Source organism: Oryctolagus cuniculus, chromosome X (genome assembly GCF_964237555.1).
Source record: "Oryctolagus cuniculus chromosome X, mOryCun1.1, whole genome shotgun sequence".
Lineage (NCBI taxonomy): Eukaryota > Metazoa > Chordata > Mammalia > Lagomorpha > Leporidae > Oryctolagus > Oryctolagus cuniculus.
In genome coordinates this window covers 84590953-84603680 of record NC_091453.1, presented here as the reverse complement: position 1 = coordinate 84603680, position 12728 = coordinate 84590953, and the positions used below count along the sequence as shown (strand labels likewise).

At 39.9% G+C, this 12728-nt stretch overlaps 1 protein-coding gene across 1 annotated transcript in view; it reads left to right on the top strand.

The window, feature by feature from the left end:
• Positions 1-12728, top strand: part of COL4A5 (collagen type IV alpha 5 chain) — a 252813-nt gene that overhangs the window by 231523 nt on the left and 8562 nt on the right. Inside the window, exons 42-47 of the mRNA XM_002720176.5 lie at positions 1579-1712; positions 4828-4900; positions 5026-5097; positions 7506-7634; positions 8448-8546; positions 10052-10264. Coding sequence (XP_002720222.3) covers positions 1579-1712; positions 4828-4900; positions 5026-5097; positions 7506-7634; positions 8448-8546; positions 10052-10264 — 720 coding nt within the window. The remainder of the gene's footprint in view (positions 1-1578; positions 1713-4827; positions 4901-5025; positions 5098-7505; positions 7635-8447; positions 8547-10051; positions 10265-12728) is intronic.

The window sequence follows — 12728 nt, the reverse complement described above, 5'->3', positions numbered from 1 at the left end:
AAATCCCATTTTAAATGATCTTATTTGTTTACAAGACATGTGTAGAATTCTTTATTTTTCAAAATAAATTGTAAAGAATATGAAGAAATTTTAAAGTACAAATTTCTGACATTTAAAAACATTCCCATGGTGACTAAAGATAACAGTAATATACTGTATATTTCTTAAAAGGGATGGAAGACAGGATTTTGAATGTTTTTCCCACAAAGAAATGATAAATGTTTGAGGAGATAAGTATGTTTGCCCTGATCTGGAAATCACACAATGCATATATGTATTGAAGTGTGGTACCCCATAAATATGTGCAATTTTTATGTGTCAGTTAACATCTAAAAATAAATATATTTGCATTTTCTTAGATGGCAAAAAATACAAAATCATTGCATTTTATATTTTGGATTCCATTTTTGGATTTATAATGCATTGATCATAAAATAATTTTCCTCAATTATTTTTATGGGGATTATGTGGTTATCCATTGAATAATTGACATTATTTTATCACTAATGGTAACTACCATGAAAGCTGACAAATTCTTTGAAGCAAATGAACCATAATAGGTGTGAAGGGGAAATGTAAGGGATTGAACACTAATGGTACTTCAAAAAATGCTGGATTGGTGATTCACATTCTTGTTAAAATCAAAATAAAGAAAGAATTACCTGTTTTTCTTAAATTGGCCATTTACCACCTGGCACTGACTGCCAAAATTGCATGTCTCATAAGGTCAAATAGAAAACCTGAACCTTATAATCAAATAACACAATTATATTGGAGAAAGAAAAAGACACGTTATGTACTGGACTATTTGCTTTGTTTTAAATAATGTAATGCAAAATAAAAGTATGTTTATTCTATAAAAATTTTAAAAATGTTCCCATGTATCAAGCATATCAAAATGAGATCAGTTAATTTGCTTAAATAACTGTCTTGATTGCATAGTAATAAAAAGCTGAATAAATGTAGCTACTTACAAATAAAACAATTTGATTTTAATCACAGCAAGACAAATGGCTTAAATCCCTGATTGCCCTATAGTAGTGCTTCTTAAAAATGTGATCCTGGAACTAGAAGCTTCAGCTGCTATAGGGTACTTAGGAGAATGGAAAGTCTTAGGCCCCTCCTTAGCTTTGCTGATTCCAAAGCTCTGGGGGTGGGCCCAGGAATCTGTTTTAACAACTCCTCCATGCGATTCTGATGTATGCGTGCTCCAATTTGAGAACAGGACCCAGCAGTGTCTTATTTCATTTTGATTTAAGTCATTTTGTGAGAAGCTTACAGAAGCAAATTTTATTATGTCCTGAGTCCTTTCTTTAGATATGAGCTTATTGGGTTTACTATATAAAAAAATAAACTAAAAGAGTCTACAAACCAGTGTTAATAACAGAAAGAACCTAGTCCAATTTATGTTAGAAAGGGAGTCAGCACAGGTCTATATATTTTGATGTAGTCTAGATTTTACATTGTACAATTAGATTTTTCCAACTAATAGGAAGATGGCTGATATTTTACAAGCCTGCGTTTTGTGCTACTCTTATGCTATACTGAACTTGTGATCATTTGTTGTGCATTATCAAGGTCTACCAGGTCCAGAGGGTCCTCGGGGTCTCCCTGGAAATGGAGCTATTAAAGGAGAGCGAGGAAACCCAGGCCCACCCGGGCAGCCTGGCTTGCCTGGTTTGAAAGGAGACCAAGGACCACCAGGACTCCCGGTAGGAAATGGGAGTAGGTAATTGATAAGAGAAGAATGTGGATATTTGCATTCAAAATGAGAATTCTAAACTGCATCATTTAATTAGCACTCTCTGGACAAGTCTCTATGCATGGCTCACTGGCAAATTAAAAAGAATGTAGGAAGCAAGTTTCCTGTAGTCTTACTAAGGGGATTTTTGCTATATTATACCAAACAGGTTTCTCAAAAGATACGTTATCTAGAGTCTTTGGTGTGTATAGTATTTAGATTTGAGAAGCTTTCATTTCAGTGAAAGTAAATTTATGTAAAGGAGATACATATGTCAGAGCATTGCATGTGGATGAGTCCACCCATAGGGAAGTAATTATGGTGATTGGGAATATTTTAGACTTTGAAATTAGATAAAGTTAGGGTCCAATTTCAGCTCCAGTGCACATTTCTGCTTTGTGTGTGAGGAAAACAGACACTCTGGGTTTCTGTCTTCACCTATTAAAGAAAGAATAATAGCATATCCACTCATGTGCTTTCTACCTTGGTCTGAGTAACCCAGAGAGTCACGTACTTCTTTATGAATCCTGAAAGCTTCCTTCATTCATTCAAGTGGATTGTTAGTAGATTTGGCAGCCAACATGTTCTGGGCTGTCTTTTAACTCCACAGGCTGCTGTCTTCCAGAAAAGAAAAGTATCTAAACACTTAAGTGCATATTTCCTAAGGTTAAAGGTATTCTCACATAACCAGAGTACAGTTAATCAACTTTGAGGAATCGAACATAGATATAAATACTTTAATTTCTACCTTTCATGTTCCAATGATGTCAGTTGACATAGTAATATCCTGTTTAGCATTGTGTCCTCCAGTACAAGACGACCCAGGCCAAATCAGGTGTTGCATTTGTCATATCTCTTTAGTCTTCTTTAATCAGGGAAAATTCCCTAGCCTTCTTTTTCCTCTCATGACTTTGGCATTTAAAAGCCTTACCCTCACCATTTTTTAAATAGAATATTCCTTCTTTTCTCTAATGTTTCTTCATAAATAGGTTGAGGTTAGAATACTCAGCTAGAATATTACATGAATGATATATCCTTCTCACAATAACAGATAAATGGATCCATATGTCCATTTACCCCTCATTTGTGATTTGAGTATTATAAAATATGTATTTACATATTTGGAAGGCAAAGCGAGAAAGAGAAATCTTCCATCTGCTGGTTCACTTCCCAAATGCCTGCAACACCTGGTGCTAGATCAAGTCAAAACCAGGAGACAGAACTCTATCCAGGTCTCCCACGTGGGTAGCAGCAACCCAAGTACTTGAGCCATCATCTCTTGCCTCCCAGGCACATTAGCAGGAAGCTGAATCAGAAGCGGAGGTGGCACTCCAACACAGGATGCAGGTTCCCCAAGTGGCAGCTTAACCCACTGTGCCACAGTGCCCACCTTGTGATTTACTTTTGATCAATTTGTTGTTCAGTTTCTCAACTGTGATAATTTCTACTTTTCTTCCCTGCAGCTAATAGGTAAGCAAAATTATGGGAAGGTACATTAAGAGCATACAAGCATACTGTTCTTTGTGAAAATTTTCCCTGAGATTTAACATCTGTTAATGATTTTTTGCTTCAAATACTCTCTAAAGGAATAGTGGCAAAATAATTAATTTCCAACTCTAGCACTACCACATATACCACTTAGCTCACTGTAAGCAAGAGCTCTCCCTTCTTGCCTATTTATTTATGTATTTGTTATCAGTATGGATTCATTATTTCCCTTTTTTCAATGATTTATACATTTTAAAACTACCATTACTTATTTTGAATGCTCATATTGTTCTAGATTTATAAGCCCCTTCAAGCTGCTTTCTGTATTTTCCTGACAGATGCCCCACCTCATTGAGTTAGCAGTTTCTTTTATTTTTACATTATAAGACATTTCGGGCTTGTTTCTTCTTTGTTCCTACTAATGCAAGCTTCATTGTCCTGCACTTGGCTTAGCATTGTAACCTCCTAAACAATATTACTATTCTAGATCCATTCTAGAATTAATTTCAACTCTTCTTCCCATACCTTTTGTGATTTGCAAACCCAGTTAATTAACAGGCCCTACTATATTTTTGCTATGCATTTCAGATATTATCATTTCTGCATATGTGATTCTAATCCAAGTGGTCAGCACCTCAGGTCTATACTAAAAACTAAGTGTTTTGATTAATAGTAATTGTGACCATATATCAAGTACACACTACATGCAAATTGATTAATATCCCTCCCCACCTTGAAGTAGACACTACTGTTTTCTCAGTGCTGGAAATGAAAAAACAGGGCCAATGTTCTGGCACAGTGGGTTAGGACAACTCCTGCAATGCTGGCACTGAGTATGAGTGCTAGTTCGAGTCCTGGCTACTCGATTTCCAATCCAGCTCCCTGCTAATACACCTGGGAAAATCAGCTGACGATGGCCCGAGTGCTTGGGCCCCTGCCACCCATGTGGGAGACCCAGAAGAAGTTCTTGGATTCGGCCTGGCCAAGCCCTTGCAGGGGAGTGAATCAGTGGATGAAAGACACTCTCTCTCTCTTTCTCTCTCTCTCTCTCTCTCTCTCTCTCTGTAACCATCTTTCAAATAAATAAATCTTTAAAGAAGAAATGAAAAGGAGGCTGGCTCTGTGGCGTAGCAGACCAAGCCTCCTCTTGTGGCGCCGGCATCCCATATGGGTGCCGGTTCTAGTCTTAGCTGCTCCTCTTCCAGTCCAGCTCTCTGCTATGGCCTGGGAAAGCAATAGAAGGTGGCCCAAGTGCTTGGGCCCTTGCAACTGGGTGGAATTGGGTCAGATCAGCTCAGCTCTGGCCATTGCAGCCATTTGGGAAGTGAACCAACAGATGGAAGACCTTTCTCTCTCTCTCTCTCCATCTGCCTGTCTGTAACTCTACCTCCCAAATAAATAAATAAAATGAAAAAAGAAATGAAAAAAATATTATGGATCAAATTGATCCAATATCCAACTCAGGTCACAGCATTTGGATTTGAATCCTGAAAGTTTGACTGTAGACATAGTGCTGTAAACCACTATGCTATACCTCTGACTTGACTCCCCTACATCACCCCAATTTTTTTCTGACATTGATGATTTCATTTACTCAGGGTAACCCTGGCCGGCCTGGTCTCAATGGAATGAAAGGAGATCCTGGTCTCCCTGGTGTTCCAGGATTCCCAGGTATTTGAATGTTCTTGGGTTTTCCTTTAAATTCCTTTGGAACAAGATAGCCATTTTCTGATTTGATTGAGTAAATACTATGACCCTCTTGCTTTGCCATACAGTTGTACTTACCTTCTTTACAGGCATGAAAGGACCAAGTGGAATGCCTGGTTCAACTGGCCCTGAGGGGGAACCAGGACTTACTGGACCTCCAGGTAAGACTCACTACTAAAGCTAGTCATACTCAATACCTAGATACATTAAATAATTTGAAAGTTTGCATTCTGTATTTTAAGCAAATTCTCAAAAGCTAAAGTCTTATGCAAGTCTCTCCCCCTTTTTGCTATTTTCTTCAACTCTGTATTTTTTCATGTAATATTAATAAACTTTTTAAAAATATATTTATTTCTTTATTTGAGAGAGAGAGTTACAGACAGAGGGAGGGAGAGACAGAAGTCTTCCATCCACTGGTTCACTCCCCAAATGTCCATAATGTCTGGAGCTGGGCTGATCCAAAACCAGGAGCCTCTTCTGGGTCTCCCACATGGGTGCACTTGGGCCATCTTCTACTGTTTTCCCAAGCCATAAGCAGAGAGCTGGATTGGAAGAGGAGCAACCAGGACATGAACCAGCACCCATATGGGATGCTGGCGCCACAGGCAGAGGCTTAACCTATTACACCACAGCACCAGCCCCAATAGTAGACTTTTTAAATTTAAGATAAATGCAGGATGAATAATAATACTTCAGGGAGATGTTTTAAAGATTGTTTTTTTTTTTTATTTGAAAGGTAGAGCATGGTGGGGGATGGGGGAGAGAAAGAGAGATCTTCCATCCACTGTTCCCTTTCCAAATGACTGCAACAGCTGGGACTGGGCCAAACCAAAGCCAGGAGCTAGAAACTCTATCTGGTGACATCATGGTGACAGGGGCCCAAGCTCTTGGGCCATCTTCTGCTGCCTTCCTAGGTACATTAGCAGGAAACTTAATCAGAAACTGAGCAGCAGGGACTTGAACTAGCACTCTGATATACAATGTCACTAGCAGTGATTTAATCTGCTGTGCCATAATGCCAGCCTCCTCATTGAGATTTTTACTGGCTTTTATACCAGCTTTCCCATATTCAGTTACACAAATGACAAGAGCAAGCCATATATACAGGTTTGTATTTTTTTGCATTAAAATAATTCTTTTTGCTAAGAGGTTTTATAAAACCTTCCTATAAACTGTCAAATAGGGCATCTACTCAATTTTCATAGTAGTTCAGTGAGTTCCTTGAGAAATGCAACAAACAAACAGGACTGCAAGTTATGTTACAATCAGAAAGGACTTGTCAAGGAATTGGTTCGTCTTCCTCTGATAGCAATGTTTACATTTGGACTAGGTTTTCTAGTAAATCTGTAATGCTCACAGCTTGAAAATATAGATGATAAGCATTATTTTTCCAATGACCCTAAGAAAGCTTTTTATGTTTCAGTCTTCTAGATGAGATAATGGTAGTTTCCCCAGATTTCTGTTGGATATAACAGTAATCAAGTACTTTAAAACTTTCATGGAGAGCTGCACTGTGGCATAGCAGGTAAAGCCACTGCCTGCAGTGCTGGCATCCCATATGGGCGCTGGTTTGAGTCCCGGCTGCTCCACTTCCAATCTAGCTCCTGCTAATGCACCTGGGAAAGCAGTGGAAGATGGTTGAAGTCCTTGGGTCTCTGCACCCCCATGGGAGACAGGGAAGAAGCTCTTGGCTCCTGGCTTCGGATTGGCCCATCTCCAACTGTTGCAGCCATTTGGGGAGTGAACCAGTGGATGGAAGTTCTCTCTCTCTCTCTCTCTCTCTCAGCCTCGGCCTTGGCCTCTGCCTCTGCCTCTCTGTAACTCTGCCTTTCAAACAAATAAATAAATGTTTTAAAAAAAAATCTTTCATGGAAATCCAGCCTTGTGGGACAGCAGTTACTCTGCCACTTACAATGCCAGCATCCTATATCATAATGTCATTTCAAGTCCTGGCTACCCCACTTCTGATCTAGCCTCTTGCTAATGTGCCTGGGAAGGCAGTAGATGATGATCCAAGTGTTTGGGCCCCTGCTACAGATGTGGAAGATCCAGATGGAGTTCTCAGCTCTTGGTTTTGCCTGGCCCAGCCCTGGCTGTTGTGGCCATTTGGTGAGTGAACCAGAGAATGGAATATCTCTTTCTATGTCTCTCCCTCTGCCTTTCACATAAATACATACATACATACGCTGGGTGTCAGGGGCCAAAGTACTTGGGCCACCATCCACTGCCTTCCCAGGCACATTAGCAGCAAGTTGGATCAGAAGTGGAACAGCTGGGATTCGAACTGCCACCCATATGGGATGCCAGCATTGCTGGCAGTAGCTCAACTCACTGTGCCTCAACGTCAGCCCCGTTGAGTAAATAAATCAATCTTTAAAAACCCCCACATTTTCATGGAACAGTGGAATTAAAAGATAATACACATTTTCCCGGAACCTTTTGAAATCCCCTCATTCCTGTAGCTTGTTTGTCTCAATATTATTCCTTTTCTGACACTAGGTCACTTTAGCACCCATTTCTTCTCAATGTTCTGTTCCTCACCTTTAAATCCCAATGTTTTTCCTCTTAGGTCCTCCTGGATTACCTGGTCCTTCGGGACAGAGTATTATAATCAAAGGAGATGCTGGTCCTCCAGGGGTCCCTGGCCAACCTGGGTTAAAAGGTCCACCAGGATTACCAGGACCTCAAGGCTTACCAGGTACTTTGCACATTGATTTTTAAGGCCAATCTGTTTAAGAACATCTCCCTAGTTTTCTTTTTACAGCTCAGAGTTTGTCTCTGACAATAGGAGTCAGACACTGGCAGAATACCAGACCACCACAGGACCTATTCCCCCCCCCCCCCTTTTTTTTTTGAAACTGTTAATTTATCATGTCAGAATGTCTTTCAGACCCAGTTAGATTTATTTTACCTCCTGTAGCTATTCTAACTTGAACTAGAATAATGTTTAAAACTCTGTAATGAAGTGGAAATGCATTGAAGATCTGGTGTTCTCTTTGCCTCGCCCAACAGAAAGATGGAAGGCTGATTTGGTGTGCTGTTAGGTTCCCACTGTGAGGCTCCTTGACTTTTAAGAAAATTGCTCTCTAGTTGGCTTTGACTCTGTGCTTACAGCCAATTTAAAAAGCTGGAACTAACTTCAGTTTTCCTCCCCTTATTAAGAGACTGAGTGGCAGCCTTTCCATAAATAAAGTGTGCCTCATAGTAACAGCTCTACCTATGGTGGGATAGATAAAAAAAGTTAGGACCGGCACTCCTGTGTGGTCATGAAGGCAAAGGAACACAGCTGCCATATTAAGGGGATCTCTTCAGAAGCAAATGGAATGTTTGAAAGCAAAGCCAAGTCCTCGTCTGCTTCTTTTGTCTTGGATTTTAGATACTCTTTCATTTGCTTGGGTTTAAGCCAATATCAGATTATGAATCCAGCATCTTCAAGAACCTGAGTCTCTTAGATCGATGTGAATGAGGAATTATTCTAGCCGCATTTAAAATCCCATTTCTTTTCTTGCAGGTCCAATTGGCCCTCCAGGAGATCCGGGGCGCAATGGACTCCCTGGTTTTGATGGAGCAGGAGGACGCAAAGGAGACCCAGGTCTGCCAGGCCAGCCAGGTGAGACAAGTAAAACGGTGCTGCTGCAGCTGGTCATTAAGTCTGGGAGACTTCGGGACCTGTGGCCTCCACGTGGAGCTTGAGATCTCCCTCTTGAGAGAGCACGGCTGACTTGTAAATCTGTAGCTGAGGGAAAACAGGAAGGCACGTAGAAGGAGATCTGCCACTCTGAGAGACAACTACTGAAGTCCCTTTTATCTATGTACTTAGAGCCCCAGGAAACTCAGCTCATCCTCAAGATGGGGAGCTTCCAGGTACTCATTGTACTTACCTGTTGAGTTAGTTCTCAGTGTTGGTTTAAATCCCTTGACTACCATGAAACCCTTGCCGACCCTTCCACATTTGAAATATCACAATAGGTTGTAATTTTCCCCATAAGATGGGGTAAATATAAAGAAAAAGTTTAATTGATCCCCGTAGACCTTTGAGAGTCATAGCGCTATCTCAGGCTGAGATGATAAATTGCTATGCAAATATTTGAGGTCACTCATTATTAGGTGCTCCTGATAATACTGAATCTGTTATCTACTAGATTTCCAACCTGTACTGCACCTACTTGCAAAAAGAATTGAAGGTAACTTGCAAAAATCATAGATATACACTAATGTAAGATTGCTAAAATAGAAATAGAAGATCATAAACTCAATAGATTACTAATATATGTTAGCAACTCTATAGATAATATAATTCTAAATAATATAAAATAATATAAACATAATGATTTTGTGTTGGCAAAACATATACATGGCAACAAGGCAATGTGGTGACACACATGGCTTCCCTAGAGGTAACATGCTGCATTTCATTAACTCTGTTTCTATGGGAGAAACAGGTTAGTATCATCTTCATTACAGGTGTTGCTGACAAGTTTTCCCCAATAAAAATCTATAGACACATTGACCAGAGAACAGCCTGAGAATTTTTAAATGAGTTCAAATCAAGAGGCTAAATGGGAAAGGGAAGTCAATGATAGATTGAAAATAGACATTTTGAAAAGGCTTCTTCAGAACGCCCTGCCTGTTCTCTAAACAAAAAGGTATGCTTAAGAATAGTTCCCCAGGCAGATCCACAGGAAAATGTTTTTCAGCACTGAAGATGGAAGACTGAGGGTAACCACACCCTTCCTTTCTTGTTGCTGAGCAAAACAGCGAACCTAAATGTGGTCTTGGGATTCGAATGCCTTCATCAATACAGGAAGAAACTAGATAACATACAATCTCTCCAAATAAGGACCAGTTCTTCCCATTGAAAGCTCCATTTCCCAGTGTTTTATTGCCTGCTGTCTTCAACTAATGTCAGAGGAGGGAAACACATCTAAATCTCTTTGAGGGCAGGGAACATATCTTATTTGTCTCCAACCCCATGATATGTAACCAAGCCTTTAAAGATATTCTATAATTATTGAATATATGAACTAAACAAATGAGGTCAAGATGTTTTTCAGTGGCCATAATAATGGATCCTGGCTTACTTAATGTTGTATACTGATGATTTTGTGGAAATAGGTACCCGTGGTTTGGATGGACCCCCTGGGCCAGATGGACTGCAGGGTCCCCCAGGTCCCCCTGGAACCTCCTCTATTGCCCATGGATTCCTCATCACACGCCACAGCCAGACAACAGATGCACCACAATGCCCACAGGGAACAGTTCACATCTATGATGGCTTCTCTCTCCTGTATGTACAAGGAAATAAAAGAGCTCACGGTCAAGACTTGGGTGAGATAATCAGCATCTTATTGCTTGCTATACATTTTGTTTTTGTTTTGAAAATCCTGGTGGATTCCAGAGTAGCTTTGGCCAGAACGCATCTCCATTCTTTTGGGACTTCCAAATTGAAGACCATATCACGGGTAATTGAATATAACTTCTGTGAGTTTAAATAAACACTTAACTGAAAGCATTAATGAACTAGTTTAAGTTACAATTCTTGGCCTAACTAAAGCAAGAAATGTTTGAAAATAAAGGGCACCTTTACTTTTAGTTAGAGGTTAGTTCTTTTTTAAAAAAGATTTATTTATTTATTTTAAAGACAGAGTTGCAGAGAGGCAGAGGCAAAGAGAGAGGTCCTCCATCCACTGGTTCACTCCCCAAATGGCCACAATGATCGGAACTAGGCCAATCCAAAGCCAGGAGCCAGGAGCTTCTTCCATGTCTCCCACATGGGTGTAGGTGCCAGAGCACATGGGCCATCTTCTACTGCTTTCCCAGGCCATAGCAGAAAGCTGAATTGGAATTGGAGCAACCGGGACTCAAACCGGTACCCGGATTGGATACTGGCACTGCAGGTGGCAGCTTTGCCCAATAAGCCACAGTGCTGGCCCCAAGGTTAGTTATTAAGAGAACAAATTCTCTGTGTTCTTTATACCATAGCAGCTTCTTCAGTGGGCAATGTTTGTAATTCATGGGAAATAGGTTTCTCTTCATTAAGATCAGTCTTCATCAAGTTGAAAGATGATTTCTTAAGAAAATCTTGATTTCCTAGATCAAAAAAAGTAAAGTCATTGCTGAATTATGCTGCTTTGTAGTTTCTGAAATGTATGCCTTGGCTTCATAAAGTATTACCATAGTACTTTAAAGCTATACAGAGCACCAAATTTTGATATAAAATCCAATTCATTTGAAGTGTTCCCATGTGTAAGGTAACTTCAAAAAGGTTAAGGAAAATAAAATTAAGGGATAAGTATATGTTGTTGAAAAAATAATTTGAAATCCATGCCTTTTTCTCATAATACATGTTTTCCATGAACTTTTTGAAGACACCTTATATCTTCTCTACTGGAGTGAGCAGCTTGTTTGGTAACACAATGGTGAACTGGATAACTCTCGGAGACTCTTCAGTTCCCAAGATTTCTTCTTCTGCAATTTGACATTGGATGTTGAGGTTCCATTGTTTGCCCTAGGACTGCCCATTTTAGGACTTATTATCTCATTCACCTCCATAAAGACATTCAAGAAGATAGTCTGGGAGTGAGCATTTAGTCTTGCATTTAAAATGCTTATGTCCCATGTCAAAGTTCCTAGGTTCAAATCCCAGCTCCAACTGCTGGCTCTGCCTTCTTGCCAGTGCAGACCCTGGGAAACAGTGGTGATCGCTGGAGTAGGTGGGTTCCTGCCACCTATGTGGGAGTCTTGGGTTGAGTCCCCAGGTCCTGGCTTTGGTTGTGGCCCAGTCTCAGCTGTTGGAGACATATATGGAGTGAACCAGGAGATAGCGAGCTCTCTCACTCTCTCTCTTTCTGTCTCTCCCCTTCTCCCCCTCTCTCCTCCGCCTCTCAAAATATTGTTTTTAAACTTTAAAAAAGAAGACGAGATGGATAATCTGGGTTCCCAGTTTCTGAGATCTCTATGGGACGAGGCCTCCTGAGGTCTCATTAGCTGTGTAAAAAACAGTTCTTCAGCAGGGGTGTGCTCTACTCAATCTGTTCCGAGGGCGTATGGCACACCTGCTAGCCAATACAAGTCTACCCAAGTAGTCACGTCCACTTGATGTGGAAGCCAATGGCCATAGGCCATTTTATGAAGCCAAATGAAGTAGAGGTTTGCCCAACAACGTTCTTCTTCCTCTTCAACTTTTCTTTTCTTCCTCTCCTTTTCTTTTTTTCTCCTTTTGATTTTTATACTGCTACCTTCCTTCTTTTGTTTTTTCCATCATTTTCTAATGTTATAATTGATAAGTCTTCATTAAATTAATTAAATTATCTAGGTAGTTTTAATTAAATATCAAATTCATTAAAAATATTTGGATGATTTTGTCATCTTTTTCCCATCAAATTCTCCTTTCTTGTCCATTCTCTCTTCTGTGTCACAAAGTCAAAGTTACGATCAAACTTATAAAATTCAAATCCCTGAACTATCAAATCAATAAGAACTATTAGAAGTTTTTGAGCCCTATGAGATTAAAAAATATAATGCAAAGTGAAAATGAGATCTGCTATCCAGTAGGCCATTTGCCACTTTTCAGAATGTATGTACTTGTTCAAGGAAGTCATCAAAATAGGCATTAAGACTTCAATCCTACAAACCAGCCATGACTCTGATACTGTTTAGGCCTCAGACACAGGATGTCTATGGTAGGGCTTAGGATCTCAAGAGAATTCCTCGATTGCATGAGCTCTACCAGGGCTCACAGAAGGATCAAATTGGAGATATCTTTATGACTGAACAAAGAATAAAGGTAGCT